Source organism: Terrapene carolina, unplaced genomic scaffold (genome assembly GCF_002925995.2).
Source record: "Terrapene carolina triunguis isolate 2854851 unplaced genomic scaffold, T_m_triunguis-2.0 Scaffold58, whole genome shotgun sequence".
Lineage (NCBI taxonomy): Eukaryota > Metazoa > Chordata > Testudines > Emydidae > Terrapene > Terrapene triunguis.
Window position 1 is genome coordinate 11,994,443 of NW_020664409.1, and position 21,678 is coordinate 12,016,120.

Consider the following 21,678-nt stretch of genomic DNA (forward strand, 5'->3'; position numbering starts at 1 on the left):
CTGCTGGAAATGGGCCATTTTGATTACCACTACAAAAAGTTTTTTTTCTCTCTCCTGCTGGTAATAGCTCACCTTACTGATCGCTCTTGTTATAGTGTGTATGGTAACACCCATTGTTTCATGTTCTGTGTGTGTGTGTATGTATGTGTGTGTGTGTGTATATATATATATATATATATATATATATATATATATATATATATATATATATATGTCTCTTTCTACTATATTTTCCACTGCATACATTCGATGAAGTGGGTTTTAGCCCACAAAAGTTTATGCTCAAATAAATTTGTTAGTCTCTAAGGTGCCACAAGCACTCCTGTTCTTTTTGCGGCTACAGACTAACATGGCTACCACTCTGAAATCTGTCAGGTGAGATCAGGTCATTTTAAAACTTTCATGCTGTGATGGTGGAAGACATTTGGCTTAAAGAAAAAGAAAACTTTGAATATAAACTTCCTTCCTGTATTGGAGAGTAGTTCTTACTTGAAGCATTTGTCACATCATTGTAATAATCAATGTGTATATAAGCATATGTTTAACATTCAACCATTATTATTCAAAAGATTTCTTTAACTGGAAATTAATTCTACAGTGCTTATATTTTTTTCTGATCTATATTTTATGTAGCTGATTGTTGAAACAGAGAAATGCAGCATTTCCATGAAGATGGCTTCATCAGAAGATGTGAATGAAGTGATGGCACACATTGGAACGTGCCTCAGGAAAATATTCCCTGGTCTGTCTCCAGTGTAGGTACTCATTTTTGGATACCTGTAATGCATATAGCTCACCAGATCATTCAGGTAGGCTGACTAGCCACTGTTCCCTGCCCTCTGGTCCTCACCTTTCATTAGGAACATAACTTAGATGTAAGTAACTTTTTGGGCCAGGGCCTGACCCTCACTTGAGCTCATTTGTAGTAATACGGAAGAATCCTTAACTACTGTGAAGTCTGCGTAGAGGCAGGCATGGCTGGAGCATGCTGTATTTTGGAGATTCCCAGTGACCTAACAGCCATTTGAGAGACTGGGTGCCAGACTCATCTCTCCAGTTCCAGGGATTGGAAGAGGGCCTAATGGTGCCTTAAGGTCACCTTTTTTTGCCCCCTCACTTCACAGATCTTTGGCACACTTGGGGGTCCAGCCCTTTGTTTTCAGTAACTTCTTTTCCCTAATGGTTGTTCCTAAACAACTGTGATGTTGGCTAGTTCTTTCCAGGCCCTTATCCGTGGCTAAAAGCCAAATGGGGAGTGGAGGGAGGACTCTGACATTCATCATTTTTCAAACATCAACAGTTGGGAGCCCCGTTGTTAAATCATATACCTTCAGCAAAACAACTGTACTGCTGTCTTTCTCACTTGTCCTCAGAAATTTGTCTGTATTTTCTACTCTGCTTCAGTATTTCATCTTTCCCAATCATTCCTACCTTCTGTTTCCTTTCTCCTATCTCTGCCGTGCTCCTTTCCTGCATTCTTTCATCCTACATCAATGCTGAATAGTTTTTCTTTTATTTTCTTCACTTTGTTCTCACTTGGTTCCTTGTCTTTCTCCCTGCCCCATTTTAGTTGGTGCCTCCCAGATCTTACCACTCTGCTACTCTCCATTTTACTCCTAATTTTCTAAGAGTTTAAACAACAAACATATATATGCTCCCTATAAAATATAGTTTTCCTCTTGACAAACACTTTCACAACTAATAGTTTTAATACACCTCTACCCCGATATAACGCTGTTCTCGGGAGCCAAAAACTCTTACCGCGTTATAGGTGAAACTGGGTTATATCGAACTTGCTTTGATCCACCGGAGCGTGCAGCCCCGCCCCCCCTGGAGTGCTGCTTTACCACGTTATATCCGAATTCATGTTATATCAGGTCGTGTTATATCGGGGTAGAGGTGTACTCACACTCCAGAAAAATGTAAATGACACAGCAGAAGTCATTTATTGTTTTCTCTCCACTTTGCATCCTGTGTTACTCAACTTTCCTGTAGGTTGAGTAGGAAATAGTCACTAAATTTAAACTGGTACTTTTTTCTTCCTTTCTTATTTTAAATCTCTAAGGCATCACTACTGTTTACCATGATGGAGACTAAAATCCTTCTTCAGGCTCATAATAAGGCAATTTGTTGGCAGGAACAGCTAGAGATACTGTATCCAAAATGGAGAAAAGGAATGGAAGGAAGGGGACTTCAAAGCTGCATATTTCTCAACATCTTATTTAATTATTTTGGACTTCGTATCTTTTTCTCTTGGGCTGCCTTGGTGACATTTGCTGCAGCATTTTGTGAAACTACACAGAGATCTTGGTTCAGGGGGGAGGAGGGGAGGAAAGCCAGGTGTGATTCTGCTGTCAAACTGGTGTCAATCAACAGACTCTCAAAGTCAAGTCAATGAATATTTGCTGTTGTAAAACTGAGGTCAGACCAGAATCCATCCAAAGGGCTTTGTAACCACATACCCTATATGCCAAGGAAGTTGACATTCGTAGGTCTGTAGGGGAAAGCAATTGATGCATCACGCCGTTAGCACCTGTTGCCAACTTATTCTAGAGTGTTACTGAACAGAGGGAAGATACATGTCTGTTCTTCCCCTCAGACAAACATGATATTATTTCTTAAGAATAAAGGCAAAGGGGCTAATTTTTTTGGAGAGTAAAGAAAACTATTTGAATATAGAGGTTAGAACCAAGGTAGCTAAAGGGTGATCCCTTGAGTACATGTAGCCCTTCAGGAGTCCTCCTGCTCTTTGGCACAGTATTTAATATTTCAGCAGAAACTTTCACATGTGGCTCTGTAGAAACAGCAGCATTGGAAGTGTGGCCATTACTTTCATTGGTGATGTAAAATAATGGGAGCAAGAGATGAGCCAGGTACAGAACAGGAATAATTGAGCCTTTGGTGTCAGAAGGGCTATGCAGGATAAGAACTACAGTTGAAGACTGTCTAAAAAAAGAGAGACAGTTGCAGCATGGTCTCAGGCGGTAATAACTATATAGTCGAACACGGTAGCCCGGTTGTTTTGGGGGCCTTGAATTAGTGGACGGATGCCATGATGCTAAGTTGTTTCAGTGAGCCATGGCTTTGAGAGTCGTTTGCCCTTGCTAGTGTGAGGGAAATGGGATAGATCACTCCAGGAGTCCTGAGATTAGCTCACTGGACGGGAGAAGGGAAAAATAAATACTTAGGGCAGGTCTACACTTAAAATGCTGCATCGGCGCAGCTGCAGTGCTTAAGTGAAGATGCTCCCATGCCAACAGGACAGCGTCTCCCCCCAGCTTAGTTAATCCATCTCCAGAAGAGGCAGTAGTTGTGTTGATGAGAGAAGCTCTCCCACCAACAGCGCTGTCTACACCAGGGGTTCGGTCGGTATAACACTCGCTAGGGGTGTGGATTTTTCACACCCCTGAGTGACATAGTGACACTGATATAAGTCTGTAGTGCAGACCTGACTTTACTGTTTCTGCAGCTTTACATTTGGGTTTGAGGAATAGACTTGAGGTGTATTAAAGATGCTAATATTTTCCTTTATGTGCACAAACATATGACAAATACATAAGATTATATTTAAAACACATGTAAGATTTGTGTGTGTGATATATATGTGGACACACATGTACAAACTTTTTAAAATCAAGCATGTCTTCCCTCTTGCATGTAGGAGAATCATGAAAAAAGTAACTATGGAGCCCTCAGAAAGACTGGCTAATCTCCAGGCGCTGTGGGATAGCCAGACTGTAACAGAACTGGGACCTTGTGGTAAGAATGAAATTTTAAAGCTGAAATGTAAAAAAGTTGGAATCATCAGCGTCAGGAAGTTCAATTCTATTTCTGGCAGAACCCGGTAAAGTTGTAATTTAGTTTTAAGGTGTAATTAGCACAGAGTGGACTCCTGATTGGTGGATGAAGATGCTATTTTTAAAGCTTCATTGCAACCTGCCGTATGTGATAGACAACATACTATAGTCTTGATCTGTTTCAGCTTCTGCCTGCAGTATAATGGATAGGTTTCTGAGAGGGAATGAGGGTGAGTTTTGAAACATTGTGCATACTGTTTTTGTTATTTGCTGTAGTGAAAAGTGTTTTTATTTTGTTTCCAGGGGGATTTTCACAAATGTATGCATGTGTTTGTGACTGGCTTGGATTTCCATATAGGGAAGAGGTACAGTGGGTAAGTATGTATCTCACACTGAGGTTTATTTCAGCTAACTATACAAAAAATGAGAAGCTGCAGATGGTGAAACCAAGAAAAACAGTTTTCCTAAGATGTGTTTTTGTGCATTTACAACAGGATGTGGATACAATCTATCTGACCCAAGATACCAGGGAGTTGAATTTGCAAGACTTCAGCCATCTTGACCACAGGTGAACAATGTTCAATAAGTATAATATACTTCTGGGGGAATTTTGCATCAAAATATTAAAAATTGTGCACCCAATATTATAAAATTCTGCATATTTTATTTGTCAGAATAATACAATATAATCATGCCAGTTTCAATTATTTTGGTAATTTTTTTCAAAATACCTGTCAGCAAGTATGTCTGTAATAATACAGAAAACAAAAAAGATTCAGGAAATGTTTTTTGACAAATAGATTCCTTACTAGGCATATTAATACAGAACTTTGAGTAATAATTCATTTAAACTACAATACAGAAACGGATTTCCCGCATCCCTCAGAAACAGTGCAAAGGCTTAGGGGAGTCAGGAGCAATGGAGGAGCTGAAGGAGAGGGACGTAATTGCTGGGAAGGAGCCTGGGAGTGAACTTGGAGTAGTGTTGAGTGTGGGTGGGAAAAGCATGGAACGGGATTTTTGGGGGGCTGAAGGAGGAAGGGGTCGTTAGGAAGCCTCCCCCATGCAGACCCTGACTGACTCCTAGCCTTTCCCATTCAGTCAGGCACATCTGCGCCGTCCCATGTGTCCCTGCACCCCCTTCCCCCATCCCCATGTGTCTCTGCACCCCCACTCAACCACCCTTCCTCCCCCTGTCCCCAGGTGTCTGTGCACCCCCATTCAGCCACCCCCGAGTCCCCATGTGGCTCTGCATCCCCACTCCCATTCAGTCCTTGCCCCAGTCTGTCCCCCCCACTAGCTCTTCTGAATCCCCGTCTGTGTGCCCCCCCCCCCCCCCCCCTGCAGCCCCATGTGTCCTGCTCTGTCTGCCCCCCCCATGTCCCGTGCCTGTGGGTAGGGTGCTGTGAGGAATGCACCTTCTCCTCCTTCCTATGAACAGCTGGCTGGCTCCAGCTGGTGCGCTGACTGCCCTCCATCTGACACCACAGCAGCCCCTGGTGGGCGAAACGCATAACTGCAGCGCCTCTCCAGCAGAATGTATTTTCTGCAGAGAAAAAAAATCTGCAGAGGACATGAATTCTGCATGTACCCAGTGGCACAGAATTGCAGTGGCACAGAATTCTCCCAGGAGTAATAATAATACTCTGAAAGTCATAATTTTCTCCTTTCATCTTAACTAGTCCTTCCTAAAGGTTTGATCCTTTCCCATGTAAAATGGAGATAGTCTGAGAGCTGTCAATTGGGGGTTGCCTGATGGAGTGCTCTTACCCCTCAGCTTAGCTTCTACAAAGCCGTTCTTCCCCATCAGCACAAAAGCCATGCAGAGCATACTTCATTTTGGAGTGTACTTACTTACTTCCATTTTTTCCACAAGGGCAGTGCAGTGAGTTTGTCTGTGTTTTTTTCCATCTGAGTTCACCTTTTTAAATTTGACTTACTCATGAAATTAGCCAGTAGATATTTTTCTGTCTGAGGCACGACAACTTGAAGGTTCCTTTCTACATCTCCTAAATAAAGTGAAGAGTCAAACTGTGTTGCCTTTGCTCCTGCAGAGTCTCCTTCCCCTTGTGTGTAGAGTAGGGAAAATTAGTTTTGACAACAGTCTGCAGAAAATTTAGAAATTACCTGTTGTTCAGAAAGTAGAGACTCCAGCTGGAATGGAAGTCATCCTGGATGTGCTCACTGATAGAAAGAAAAAGATACTAATTGAGAATAATTGGGGAGCTTGGAAATAGTGAATATGAACTGCTTGAGTTCTGCTAAGTATGAAATTTGGTTTACTGAATGCAGCAGTATAAGGACAGTGGTTTTCAGGAAAGATAATTTTGAATACATGTAATATGTAAGATGCAGTGGGAAGAAATATTTAATTTAAATTCCACCGGTCTGGAAGAAAACAGGGAAACATTGAGACACTATAATTAAGGTGTGGCAGACTGCAGTTTCTCTGAAAGAAGCATGAAAGAAATAAGAATCTGCCAGAAAGCTGAGGTTTAAAATCTTATAATGGAAAAGGGAAAAGCAGGAGGCAGGCAAATAAGAATATTCAGTCAAGGTTTCCTGAGGCAAGATAAGGACAGCAAAAAAGCAGCATCATTCCATACAAGCCAAACAGGCAAAGAAGCATAATAGTTTAAAATGTATTGCAGGTGAAAAATACCAGAGAGAATGTTGGGGTTCATCAGTAAATGCGATGAGGTTATGAAAAAATTATTTAAAAATGGCTTCCTTACTTATATAGAAAAAAAGTTTGAACCATTAGTAAGTAAGGAAGATCCTGTAAAAGTATTATCTATTGATGAGCAGATAAAAGTAGTACTTGAAAAACTGAAGCATGTATGGTACAAATCAGCTGGTTTGGATGACAGGCTTCCTAAGATCTGAAAAGAATTGATTAACAGACTTATTGGAGCACATGCAGTTGTGTTGCAGAAGATGCACCAGAGAATGCAACATTGAGTTTTGTGGTCCAAAGATTAATAGCTAGGGAATCAGAATATCATTTTAAGATGATGATAATTTCTAGCAGATGGCTTATTACTGCTCCAGATCAAAGATCCAATAGTTATTAAGGGACATTTACAAGTCACAAAGCCTTTTGTGATGACAGGACAAGACCACTGCAGCATCCCAAGATTTGGAAATTAGATAAGAGAGAACTTGTGTGTGGAAACCTGCTAAAATGCTGGTACAAACTATTGGGAAGCCAAGATCTTATAGTATCAATTAAAGATACTAGTTATGAGATCTGAGATCCCAGTCTGACCCGTTAAGATTTTCAGGGCAAAAAGTATATTTGTATGTGTTTTGTAATGTGTCTAGAACACTGAGGGTGCTATGAATAAGCAACAATAATATTAATTTACCAACGTTAGTGAGAGTCTTGATTTTTACAATACTATCATACATCCTTCAGACCAGACTTTCAGGATCACTAAAATGCTATGAAAACTATTGTAGCTCAGCACCCTGTCTTGTGAGGTACTGTTACCATGTCATGGTGATAGGAAATAAAGTGGTGACCCTACCTCAATGTTATTACCATGCATTCCATGCACTGCACAAATGCTTTTTATATTTTTCCTGCAATGTAAAATATTTCTGTTAAACCTGTTTTGCAGGTGTGCATTTCTGCTAGAGGTCAGCATAAAATTTCATGAATTATAGATAAGAGTTTGGGAACCAAGGTTGTTTAACACAGTAGCACTGTATAACAGAGTTCGCCACATGGGAATACTCCTTCTTACGTTTTATTCGAAGGTGTATTGTGCTGTGAACCAGAAAATTGTTTAACCTACCCAAAAAAAAAATAAATAAAAAATAAAAAAAGTGCCAAGAGCTTGCTTAGCTTAGCAGCAAAATATTCACTTGGGAAGCATATATTTTAGTATGCTTGAACTTCCCATAAATCTATGAATTGTCTGGGGAAAGCGTGAGCAACCTTCAATTGGAAACTTGTGTTCTTTGTTTTAAAAATATTTCAGTATTTAGATTTCTCACCACCTTTAAACACACTGGGGACAAAGGTGTTGAAAAACATGAATGCGGTGACAAAGCTTGGCATTGTTGAGACTTACTGAGATTTTCTGCATTTCCTTTAATGCTTTTGTGTTGTGTACAGTATTCTTTTTGTAAATAACCCTTTATTTTCCAATAGCGAAGTAGTTAACACACTAACTTGTAAATATAAGTAACTAAATATAAATTAGTGAAGAAAAGTTGTGGAAAATCTCTATTTTTGGAAATGATCAATAATTAATCATTTTATTTAGCATTCGTTCTCATTTCCCAGCAAAAGCACTGATGTCACTGTACAGCATACACAATGCAATCAAAACAAAATGTAATAAAAATATTATAAAATATCATTTTTTTTAAATCGAAATCTCAAGAATGAGTGAGGGGAGAAGAGAATTAAGAACAGGAAAGGAAGGGATTGGAAATGAGGGAAAGTAATAGACGTAGGGCTGACAGCATTCAGAAGCACCTTTTCAAATACAATTAAACAAAAATACCCTAAGGTTCATCCAAAATGTGAAGGATGAAATTAGGTAGATTTCCATTGGGAGCAAGTTCTATACAGTAGAAAGTAGTTGTCTTGCCATCTTCACGCATGATGGGTGGGAAGATGGGATCCCTAAACAGCTGAGTTGTGTGAGCGCAGATACTGATACCAGTCATATAAGTTGATAGGAGTAGGTCTTGAATATAATTAGGGGCAGGAATTAAGGATTTATAAATCAGCAGTGTCAGTTTAGAGTCATCCGTCGCTTTATAGACAGACAATATTTTTAAAAATGGATTTTTTTAGGATCACGATAGCTCAAATGAGTGAGCAATCATGTTGAATAAGTTGTAGCTGGTTGATGGAGCAGCACTACTGAAAACCTTGCAAAGAAGGAATTGCAACAGTTGCTCTTCTGACCACAAAGTTCATATATTACTGTTGCGAGGTCATTATGGTATAAATATGTGTACCTGAGACAAATTGCACAACAGAAAAATGAATCTGCGTTTGTACCATGTCCCATGCCTAGTTTTCCAAGGCCAAGGCAATGACAAAAGAGACACCAAGGTTCTTAACCTGATTCATTACCTTCATACTAATCCCATCAAGTGGAGTCACACAGGAGAAACAAGCTTGTTTTGTATAGATGACCTCTACTCAAAAGCAAGACTTCTGTTTTTCCAGGCTTGAAGGTGAAATAGTCCTGATTTATACATCTAGCAATATTCAAATACTACTTCACAGCTGAGACCAAAATTGCAGAAGCTGTTGGACAAGAGATAAATCCTTGTGTATCATCATGCCGATAATACTGTACTATATGTTTGGAAATGAATTCACCAAGAGGCTTCATGTATATATTGAACAACATGGGCGATAGGCCCATTCCTTGTGGTGTTCCATATTTCTATATCTAAACTAGACTATACAAATAACCTTGTATATTAGCTTTACAGTTGGTGTACAACATTATTTTGCTGCACATCGTCATTCTCTTATTGCTTTAGAGATGGCCTTATATTTCAGAATATAGAAAGCCACAGTTCCTGAAAGAATATAGTCTAGTCAATGTTTGTCTGAAACATTCATTAGAATCACAGGTGCATCTGAGTCTCCACTTTTTAAATATCCCCACCAAAAATGATTGAAATAAAACAGGTAAATGGGGGGAGGAAATAAAGGGAAGAGGAGCTGTGTGTACAGAGAAGATGCCTGCCAGTGCATGCTCCTGGATCGAAAGCTTGGGAAAGAACAGTCAAAAAAGCTAATATTTACAGATTGTGCCCCATGAAGATTGAAGTTCAGTTTGCACTAGCACTAGGTAGATTTAGAACATTTACATATACAGTAGCTACAGTAGAACCTCAGAGTTACGAATACCAGAGTTTTCAACTGCCTGGCCAACCACGCACCTCATTTGGAACCAGAAGTACGCAATCAGGCAGTAGCAGAGACTAAAAAAAAAAAGCAAATGCAGTAAAGTACTGTATTAGTAGTAAACTACTACTACAAACAGGGCCAGCTCTAGGCACCAGCAAACCAAGCACGTGCTTGGGGCGGCACATTTTCAAGGGCGGCATTCTGGCCAGCAGGAGTGCAACGTGCCCTGGGGCCACTGCGGTTCGCGCCATGAGGGAGCAGCACCCGCATCTTGTGGCTGGGCCGGGCAGGCTCCAAGCGGGGGGACACTGGGGCGGGGGCCGCCCCTCAGGGCACACAGAGCCGCCTGCAGATGCCGCAGGGCGGCCGCCCCCCAGCACCGCAGCCGGGGCTGAGCGAAGCAGCCCGAGCCGTCCAGGGACTGCGGCAGGGCGGCCAGAAGCAGCAGCAGCAGCGGGGCCATAGAGGGCAGGGTGCTGCCGTGCAGGGCCCGCATCCCGCTCTCCGGGGCTCCGCTCCCTCTGGGGCTACCCTGCCCTGGTTCCTCAGCCCCCTGCCGGGGCGGTCCCCCGGCTCTGCTCTCCCAGGTCTCGGCCGGTCCTGGAGGCGGAAGCCCTGGCTGGAGGGACCCTGGGCTGAGGCGTGGCCCAGGAGCCCCGCTGCTTACCCCAACCCTGCCAGCGCCGGACCGGATGGAGGCGAGGGGGGAGCGTGCAGAGTCAGCACTGGTGGGGGGAGCCCAGTGCTGGGGCAGCAGGGGATGCAGGTGGGGTGGGTGGGAGGCAGCCAAAAATTTTTTTGCTTGGGGCGACAAAAAACCTAGAACCGGCCCTGAGTACAAAAAAGGGGAAAGTTTAAAAAAAAATTTTTTTTTTACAAGGTAAAGAAACTGTTTCTGGGCCTGTTACATTTAAAGTAAGCTTTTGAAAGAACAATCATAACATTTTCTTCAGAGTTGCAAACATATCAGAGTTATGAACAACCTCCATTCCTGAGGTGTTTGTAACTGTGAGGTTCTACTGTATGTCCTAGTTTCTACTGTGCAAGACAAGGGTTTATAGAGTGATTTGTGTGTGTGTGCTTGTGTGCCCCCCCCCCCCCATGTATTAATGTGGGGGAGGGGAAGATTATCTGACTGCTGAGTATTACTACGTAGCATACTAAATGCTATGATAATATTTGATATGTTATTCTGCTCCGGTGTTGCATGCAAAGGTTTTTAACAGCATGCCTTTATCAGTGTTTATTTGTGGAGAAACTAACAGAAGGAGAGCAGATCAAATTAAGAATCTTGGAATAAGGGAACAGGAATCATTTAGAATTTCATTTGTGAAATCCCTTTTACAATTAGGAGAGGGTTTGTGCTGAACGTTACATTATCCTTTTGCACGGCCCCTGTTTCCTTGGGGGATATGACTTGAGAGAAAAGACAAGGAGATGTTGACTAGAATTAGTCAGTCACAGAATTATATTAAATCATCAGGCTGCCAAAAAGCTTTTAGTATCATGCTCAACTATAATTAATGGTGATTAAGAAGCTTAAATATGTCACAGGCTGAAGAAAAAGTAATGGTATGACTAGGGATGTCAGCTCAGACAATTTCCTGGTTTAAATATTCATATGGATATTATTTGACCAGTCAAAAAGTTCATATTAAAATTAAGACAAGTCATACCAAATCCAATTGATTTCCCCTCTCCACTATTTGTATTTTTAGAATGCAGAGCTTTCTAAAATCCTGATAATTGACTGTTAAGAAAGAGTCAAAGTAAATTAAGTATATAAGAATAAGTGTTCAGCTGACCAACTTGACAATAAGTGTGAACAGTGTTTAAAAACATTTTTCTTTTTCTAGAGACTTAATACCTATAGTTGCTGCCCTGGAATACAATCAGTGGTTTACAAAGCTGTCCTCTAAGGATCTGAAATTAGTAAGTAATAAAATGAAGGTGCATCTACTGTTATCTGGCTTTGCTGTATTTTATAGGACACTGAAACCGTTCTCAGAAAGATGCATTTATTTATCAATGGAAAGCTGAGTAGACTCAGTCTGCTGGAAAATATTTTTTTCTAAAAATCAACTTGCAATAACATTTAGTTAATAAAGTTTACAAAGTTTATTTGATATAGTGATGCCACAAAATACTTCATTGCTTATTTTTAGCTGTTTTCAGCAGTATTGTATGACTAAATAAGAAACCATTTTGGGGGGTGGGGGATATTTGGATTGTGTTTGCACTGCTCCTGCACTATTGAAAGTAGTCTTTCCTCTCACTCTGCATTACATCCTGATGAAAAGAAGCATCCACTTTCTTGGAGTGAAGACAGTCAGATTTAATAATAAATATGTAATCCTGTAAGATAATTACATTGTTCCCCCAAACCAGCAAGGTGGACTGGAAGAAGCTGTTAAAAATGGCTGATTATTAGATGACTTTAAACTTAATAAATCAAAATAACTTTTTTATTTAAAATGTTAAGGTTAATTCTCCCAGATGCAGTTATTGTTTTTCAAGCCTGCCCAAAAATCTTTCTTCATATCGAGAATTGGAGTCTGTGGATCATAAAAATGAAGGACCAAATTTGAATTGGTGCAAATTTATTGACCTCAAAAATTTGCTTGTAGCTTTCCCCTCAGTAGTGTCACATTACATGAAAACCTGATTGCTAGTGATGTACTGAAAGTTGTGGTATCTGAAAATAACTTTAAGAGGCTTAAGAATAAATGTAGAAAGTGCACTTTCCTTTCTTCTTTGGAGACCTAGTTTCAAATCCTGACGTTAAAGTGAGGTGGAATTGAGTTGGGTTATCTTGGTCTAGTACATATCAAAACCACCACCAAAGAATGTGGCTCAATTGGTAGTCTCTGCTTCAAAGACTCAGGACTGAAATTGAAATAGTGTAGTATTGCAAGTCTCAACTGAAGTATATTGTTAAAGCTATTCAGAGAAGCTTGGTCAGTATTAGGGCTGATCAAAAATTTTCCATCAAAATTGTTTGTGATGGAAAATTGGTTTTTGAAAAAAAAAAAAAATCACAAAAAGTGTCTGCTTTCTGTGGAAAATTTCCATTTTTCTTCCTAAAAACAAACAAACAATCAAACAAAAACCAAAAAAAACCACACCCAAGCACCCAAAGACTACTCTATTTCTACTAATGATCAAATAGTTTGATATGGACATGTCACTACAGTATTTAATGGGATTTGAAGTTCTGGTGCCTCATGTCCCTATTCTCCTCTGTGGGCCTGGCTTCCTAGCTGGACTACATCTCCAGTGATGCACCCCTCACCAAGAGGGGGACTGTGGTGCATCACGAGAGACGTATTCTGACTAGGGAACCTGCCCTATAGAGGAGAGTGGGAGCATAAGGTATCCAAACTACAACTCCCATGAGGTACTACAGCAGCATTTTTAAATTGGAATCTTTGCTTTTTATCTGAAATCTTTGGGTATTTGCATTTCTGCCCAAATCAAAATTTTATGTTGAAAATTTAGACAACTAAGCTTTTGTCTTCATTTTGTCAAAATTTTCTGCGGGGTAAAATATCCAATTTTTCAACAAGTTCTACTTAGTACTGCCTTGTCTGACTCTCAATTGGAATATGCAGTGTAGTTGTATCTATTTCGGTCCCAGGATATTAGAGAGACAAGGTAGGAAGTTGACAGAACTTGGTCCAAAAATGATATTACCTCACCCACCTTGTCTCTCAATTTGAGTGACAATTAGCCCTTTGCTTTCATGATCACTAAGCTAACTACAGTGGTGTGAAACCTTTTAGCATGGAAACCTCAAAACCAGCAGTGCTTGGACTATTTCCTGTTCCAGGAGCTGATTAGGGTTGCTGTCAGACATGGCACTTTTCTCAGGACACCAATATGGACCTTTGTGTGCAGGGGTTTAATAACAAGCTTATTTGATGTCCATCCCCTGAAAATCTGGGAGTGAGCCAGTGATGGTTTCAGTCAACCACCTGAAAGCTTTGGGCACATAGTAAAGCTCAGTGAGGCCCACCAAAAAGGCACCTGAAGGGGTTGCTGGTGGGGCAACGGGATGAGGAGGGACACGGGGCTGTGTTTGGGGAGGGGTGTATTAGAGAATATATGTAGAGGGAAAGTGTGATACAACTATGGTTTCGTTAGGAAATGGTTTTATTTTGCTGGGATTTTCTTGTGGTTTCTTTGGAGTTCTGGTGTTTGTACAAACATAAAACTTTTCAAACAAACCACAGGAGATGCAATCTTAGCAAACGGAACCTAGTGTCTTTGATTTGCTGAAACTGATTGAATCCAATTAGCAAGTTTTGTACAGCTCTAAAATAACCCACTTCTTAAAGTAACTCCTTAATTCCATGCACTCAAGCTGGCAGTCAAAAATATCCGGAGGATAATACAAAAGCTGATTGATTGCTAAATCCATATTATAATGACATTACTGAGAGCCAGTTTAAGAAAAACAAATCCAGAATCAATACTATGTACTGCTCTTTGCATCTCCCACTATGGCACTGTCTTTGGTAGACACCGCTGTACCTTTCTCACAAACAGATTAAACCACTCATTTGTAATCACACTGGTATACCAACATTGATCATATTCTCAGTTACTAAAATATAAGAGTGCATATCAATGCCTGTGGTGATAGAAAAGTGACAGTCCTTAAAACACCAGTACAATCTGCATGTAAAAGGAGGACTGAAAGTAGATTTTTCTCCCCTCTGTGTTGTAGAGTTGTTGTTTTTTTAAATGAGTTGAGAACTAGACTGAAAAGCTAAAAGGCTAAGAAATTTAGCTTTAGAAATTGATTGAGCTGTGGGGTCAGACACCAGGTAGACTCTCAGACCCCAATACGAGTGTCGTGGGGGCACTTTTAATGGGGAATGATTTCTTGGCCTCAGCAAAATCATCTTAGCTGTCATGGTCATGACAAAAGCTCAGCTTCAGACCTCTAATGGAACCTTGATTTTGTATGTTGGGGGACCAGAGTTCAAAAGCAAAACAAAGAATAAAATAAAAGTGAGGCGATAGTATTATTTGTTGTATATTGATCTTGGGATCACAGCTGAAGTAAAAATTTAAAACTACAAAATTTCTCTCTTCACCTTTATCCTCTCCAACATTAGCAAATTAATAGCATAAAAGCAGCTTTATTTTACTCTAATGTTATGGCTCATCGTGATCCCACAGCTGCCCATGCAAATTACTTATTACAAAATATGACTAATGTAAACATGGTGGGGTGTGTAATGGCTCGGTGTGGGTTAGCAGGATCCACACTAAAATACCTGGAGCACACTCCCCAACCACAAAGCTGTGTGCCTGCAGCCAGAATGTGTCCCTTGTGGGTCTGTATTGTGATACTCCTGTTTCTGGTTTTGTGGTCATTCTAGTTCAGGCTTATTAATTATGTCTGTTCTGTAAAAGATTATCATGAACACAAAGTTTTTAAATAAGTAATATTATTAATCACACAGTTTTTCTGTCGGAAATAAGGTTTTGTCCTGTTTTGTTGGCCTACACCTTGAGTGAGTCTCTGTTAGTTTGCCTCTCACATACCAATTTCCCACTTAGAATCTTTCCCAAATGAATTTTGCTATCTTACGTCCTCTTACTGGGTTTTGGAGGCTTCTGCTACTATTATTATTTTTTGTATTGTGGTGACTAGGAGATCCAGTTATGGCCAAGGCTTCATTACATGAGGCTATTCCTAGCTTACACCTGTATATTTTCAGTGATGTAAGAATGTCTTTGCTTTAGTAATATTGTTATATCATTTTCATGGCAGTCCACTGATGTCTGTGAGCAGATCCTGAGAGTGGTGAGTAGATCCAATCGATTGGAAGAATTGGTATTAGAGAATGCCGGGCTTAGAACGTAAGTAATTTTTTAAAAAAAATTAAATTAGTTATGATTTACCCATAGGACCATAGAAAGTAGACTGTGTGATAGAACTGGTAAAATAGCTAATACAAAAATTACCACCCTGTTCCAAAGAGCTCGTGGTCATATTTTTCAGAGGTTGTAAGTGTTCACAAACTGCACCGGAGTCTCTGGGGGCTACATGTGTTAGCACCTGTGAAAATGAGGTTGTTACTTATACTTATTTGTTCCTTTACAAACAAGGAAGCTGGCTGAACAGCTGGTAGCTGTGCAGAACAGACAGTTTTAGAAGTCATTTGAACCTTAAATAACTCATGATTTCCTCTCAAAATTTAGTTGCCAACGTTGATATGAAAAACTTGATGCTCTTTTAGAAAACACTATGTTCAGTTTCTTCACTATAATAAGGAATACTGTTGGACAACAGATTGCAGTATGGATTTTTTTATGTTGGTGGGGGACACTGTCTGTTAAGATAGAATGAATATATCCTAATATTCAAACTAGAAAATATACTTCTCTATATTTTTACTTGTGGTACTTAAAAAGCAAACAAAAAATAAACCTCTTACAGTAGTCATAAAAAATGAAGACATTTAGAAATAATGCGATTTCATGCTTAAATACTCCAGCACTACTTCAGTACCTTAACCGCCTCCATTTCTTGTGAGAGAGGCAGCAAATTCTTACAATCTCTAGGAATTAGCCCAAAAGTTAAACTTGTCAACTAGGATTTGCTGTGGCCCTTTAGAAGTACGTTGTGTGCTCCATATTAGAGTTGGAGTAGCATATAGCTGCCCCAACCCATTGTGCTAGGAGTTGTATATTCAGATAGTAAGACACAGTCCTTGCTCCAATGAATTACTAATCTAAACAGACAAACCAGAAGGGTGAGGAAAAGGAAGTATTATCCTCGTTTTACAAATAGGAAACATAAGCACTAGGGAGTAAGTGACTTTCCCCAGGTCACTCGAAGTTTGTGGTAGAGGTTGGAATTAAACACCTCCTGATCCCCAGTTCAGTGCCTTAATGTCCATCATTCAAAATGTAACAAGTAACTGACTGTATCATTAATTTCTTCATATTTTGTGTCATTTTACACAGTAAAAACAATTTGATACTATTATAAGGTTATTGACTGTCCTGGCACGTTGCCTATATTAGCTTGTCATATATAGGTCTGGTTTTGACTTTAATAGAGCTTGACTGACAATCATCCCTGAGACTTTTGATTTTGTGGCATCATATACATTCAGAGTACTTGGCACGTTGACCTTGTCTCTCTCTGCTGTGATCAGCATTAGCTATCTGTCCCTGTAAAGGTGTATTTCTCAGTTCTGCAGGTTATAATGTCTATTTGCTGGGAAGAAATGTATCCATCCCATTGATACTGGCTATCCTCACTTGGCATAGGCTACAGACAAAGCATTTTTAGGGAGTTATGACCACTTCCATAGTCCGAGTTGAGAAATGCTACTAAGGGTAATTTTGAAAAGTGCCTAAGTCCCATTGGCTTTTAATGGGACACAAGTCACTCTATGTGCTTTTGAAAATTTTATCCCAAATATGTAAGACAGTGGCTCTTAACCTTTCCAGACTACTGTACCCCTTTCAGAAGACTGATTTGTCTTGTGTACCTCAAGTTTCATGTCACTTAAAAACTACTTGCTTTCAAAATCAGACATAAAAATACAAGTGTCACAGCACACTATTCCTGAAAAATTGTTCACTTTTAAATTTTTACCATAGAATTATAAAATAAATCAAATGGAAAAAAATATTGTACTTACATTTCAGTGTACAGTATAGAACAATATAAACAAACCATTGTATGAAATTTTAGTTTGTACTGACTTTGCTAGTGCTTTATATGTAGCCTGTTGTAAAACTAGGCAAATATCTAGATGAGTTGAGGTACCCCCTGGAAGATCTCTGTGTACCTCCAAGTATACACATACCCCTGGTTGAGAACCGCTGCTGTATAATCCTAACAAACATGAGGAGAGATCGCTCTTTGTTCCTTGGGAAGTTTCCCTATGTAAAGCAGAAAGTGGCATTTTGATAACTATTTAGATGGGTAATCGGGACAGAACTTATCCAGCAAGGATATTGACTTTTAGTTGAAAAGGAAGAATGACGAGTAAGGACAGTGCAGTAGAAGCTTAGTGAGTTGGCTGAAATAAGGTACACTAACTGAGTAGGCCACATTGGAAGAATGGGGTGCATATAATAATCAGAGGACTGGATTCTCTGGTTTGCTAAGGCTTGTCACCTTAGGGTGGCAGAAGATAGCCACAGGAGCATAACCCTTGTGCTTGGGGACCTGTCTGCTGGCAGAAATCTGGCAGAGTTGGCTGGATGGTTTCCTGGCCAGTGCCACCTTTCCATCACTAAAGGGAAGGAGGGGTATGTTAGGAAATTTTGGTCTGTGGGTATGGCAGAATGAGGAAGGGACATAAATTAGGGTGGAGTGTTGAATCAAGCCCCGAGACAGACAAAAATGTTGTGGTGATAATAGTGGCTAAGGGATAAGAGAAGAATGAAGGAGGAAATTAGTTGTAAAAAGTTCTTAAAGCTCAAAACAGTATAGGCCCTGCCAATACACAGCACCTTCTCCTTAGTGAGTGTCTGTGCTCAAATATCACCTGCCTTTAAGGATGACACTATCTTGGGTCAGCCCATGATCATGTCTTGCCTGCGATAAACTGATGGGTATGGTTACTTGCTCCCTATTGACATCCGCTTTGTTCATTTCTCCCCAATATTTAAAAAAAAAAAAAGCCTCTCAGGACTTCACTGTTTCAAAGGTGCACATGACCATCATTGGCCACACACTGCTGAGGTGACTGCAGTTTCAGGGCTCCGCTGCTACTCCATATCCAGAGAGAGGATTCCTGCTCTATTGGTTCTTATGTACCCCCTCATGGACAGAACAATCACTTAGGTTGTGCTCTGTAGGAAGGATTTGCCCTTAAGTGAGTTCTTGTCTTTTGACAAAATTAATGAGGTATTTAGCTATGTTTCTCATTCTTGGTTACAGGAAATAAGAGCTTTCTATTGTAAGGAAAAGAGAGCAGATTGAACCAAGAGTTAGTGGTTAAAAGCTGCCTATTGGTTTCAGAGTGGAGTCTAGAGAGTTTGTTTAGACCTGCAGAGACCTAAACAGCTTAGATCTTTCCTGGGCCATTTTGCCACAGTTGTGATCAACAAAGGCCCCTGAGCTTGACCCTCCTGATCATAAAAGAGAGCGAGCAGAGAGTTGTCCATAAGGGCCCCTTTCTTCTGGAATTCTATCTCCCCTCCTCTCCCACAAGGCAGAGATGCTGGAATAATGTGTATAGTGGGGGTGCTGAGAGCCATTGAACCAAACTGTAAACCCTGGTATATAATGGAAACCACTTCAAGCTACGGAGTGCTACAGCACCCCCTGCACCTATGCCACAAGGTCAGAAATAGCCCCTGTTTGTTGACCTTCTGGATATGCTGCAAAGCCTCTTTGTTTGAGCAGGTACAATGGAGAACCGATGCACATGAGGGCAGGATTTCTGGGAAAGCTAGCTAAATTGTACTGATCACATGACTGATGATCAAATGATGTGGTCGGAGGGAGAAATGGGGCTGCTTTGGACAGTTTGTTTTAGAACTCCTATTTTGCTGTGTTTGTTTTTTTATAATATATATAATCTCAAAGGCACTCAGAGCTATGGATGGGCATCCTTTGGTGTGATATTGGATAATGTATAACTAAAAGATTGCTGTTGAAAGACAACAAATTGTGCAAATAGATGTGACTAAACTAAGGGAAATACTGTACGTGTCTGCAACTGGCAAATTTGGCCATTTCCTTTCTTTCCAGTAATTGGGTCATTTTAAGCCTCTGAATATGGTGTTAATGCAGGAGATAATATAATCATCTTCTTTTGTTTTATTTTCTTGCAGAGATTTTGCACAGAAACTGGCCAATGCCCTAGCCCATAATCCCAACTCAGGACTTCATACAATTAACCTTGCTAGCAACCCTCTTGAGGACAGAGGTACTATAACATTTACATTTTTCCTTTTATACAGTCAAAATAAGAGGATTAGTGCTACTTCATTCCCCTTTGCCTGAATAATAAGAGCATTGTGCTTAGTGTAATTGCATCGTAAATATCTGTTGCTCATAGGTCACTGCGAATTGCTTTTCTTTTTTTAATTTGCAAATGTCTATTAGTTTGAGATTTACCAATAGGTGTTGAACGGTTTTAGTGTAACCACGAATTTAATTAAAGTTGGGCTTGTTTGGCTTCACAGAGATCACTTTTGAGCTAGCTGACAGTGGAGAAGCACTGTGCCTGGGGTGGAGAGAGAAGAAAGGGTTTCAAATACTATATTTTAAAAAGTAATAGAATTGGTTTAAGGACCGTCTGAGAGTGACACACAACTTTGTTCCTTGGGTTATGTATTCCAGATGTTTTCTAGCAGATAGAACTACCTCTTTAATTCATCTGTGCTTATATAAATATTTCTAAGTGCATTGAAGCTGTCAATTTTTGAGCTCCTTTCTAGTGCTCAATATTGTAAACAATTCACCCCAGTCAGTGCAGCCCTTACACTGACTATCTACGTAAGTCTGTCCCTTTTCAGCAAAACGATCCCGTTGACTTCAATGAGAGACAAGCACATGCTTAAAGATTCAGCTTTGCTGAATCTAGGCCTTAATTTCCGAGTGATTTCAGTTTAGACTCAAGTCACGCCCATCCCTTCTTTCTTCTCTTTCCACCCTAAAAACTGAAAATTGTATTTTTAAATTTAAAATAAAATTTTCAGTCTAAGCTTGATCCTGGAAGCACCGTGCTTATGGATTTCCCATTTACTTCACTTAAGCATTCCATGCACAGGGCATTCTCACGATCACACCCTTAATACATCATTTATAGGGCTGCTTGAAAAATAGGAATTCTATTCTGTAAAACCTTTTGTTTCATATTGTGTTTGAGGAAACAATTCAAAACAAAAAATGTTCACTTGTCACTGGAAGACGAATGGGGGTGGGTAGTCTCCCCATCTCTCCCTTTCTCTATATAGTGGGAAAGGTGTGTGGGGGGCTCACCCCACAAATTTGGAAGTGTTTTAGTTAGATTCCACTCAGTTTGTTTCAGAATGAATCAACACCATTTTTTGTTTCAAATTGTTTAGTTGAGAAATCAGAATTTCAAACCACAGGAATATTTTTCGTGAACATTTCCATATAATTTGAAAAGCCTTTTTTGACCAGCCAAAACTCTTTGTAGTAACCACACTAACTTCTTTACAATAAATAGTCATGAGGAGGAAAAAGGCTGTCACATTTTATACAAGTTGTTGCTTTTGTTTTTTAAGAATTGGATTTAGGTAGGTTAAAAGGAAAGCTCACTATGTTTCTTATTAAAAAAACAAAAGCATAAGCAGACTTGATATAATGGAAGATCTTTTGTCTATAAGTCAGGCTGGGTATTTCACATGCTACAAAGAGAACAGTTCAAAACAGACAGAAGTAATGACATACGAGAGAAAATTTAGGCAAAACAATAGTTAATTATGGACATACAAACTTGGATTTTGACTAGTTTCTTAGTTAAAGCTTTTCAGCTGACCATTCAGTTAAAAGTTTAATTTTCTTAAAAATGCAGAAATTAAATAAGTTACTTGACTATTTTAAATTGCAGAGAAATTAAATATAATTTCAGTAAGCAAATGTTGCATTTCATTCAATTCAAAATAAGACCTAAGCAGGAATTCAGGGGTTCTGGTATCTTGTGTGTGCAAATTGTACTAGAGATTGTGTGTGCGAATGGAAGGAACAATATGACTTTGTCATAAGGAAGATGTATGCAAAATCATAGTTAATTACAGATAAGGAATATGGAAAACATCTCTGTTTTTAACTTGTCTCATCAACAGGAACTGGGAGTTTACCCCGGTTATTATGTAACAATCAGAGTATTCAATACTAGTAGTAGTTTTCAGTTATGTGAATGATAAGGGAGGGAACAAGTAATGATTATGATTACTCGAATAGAAGATCAGAACAGGTGTTTGTGTGCAGATAATGCCAAAAGATTATTTTGCTTACTTGAGATTTAACAATTA

The 21,678-nt window shown here is 39.6% G+C and overlaps 1 protein-coding gene across 3 annotated transcripts in view; it reads left to right on the forward strand.

Moving 5' to 3' along the window:
* CARMIL1 (capping protein regulator and myosin 1 linker 1) overlaps positions 1-21,678 on the forward strand; it is a 254,930-nt gene that overhangs the window by 110,188 nt on the left and 123,064 nt on the right. For all 3 annotated transcript variants that reach the window (XM_026660601.2, XM_026660589.2, XM_026660596.2), the window contains exons 5-11: positions 634-755; positions 3,662-3,759; positions 4,101-4,171; positions 4,292-4,365; positions 11,544-11,619; positions 15,473-15,561; positions 19,507-19,601. In XM_026660601.2, coding sequence (XP_026516386.1) covers positions 667-755; positions 3,662-3,759; positions 4,101-4,171; positions 4,292-4,365; positions 11,544-11,619; positions 15,473-15,561; positions 19,507-19,601 — 592 coding nt within the window. In that variant the 5' untranslated portion in view covers positions 634-666. The remainder of the gene's footprint in view (positions 1-633; positions 756-3,661; positions 3,760-4,100; positions 4,172-4,291; positions 4,366-11,543; positions 11,620-15,472; positions 15,562-19,506; positions 19,602-21,678) is intronic.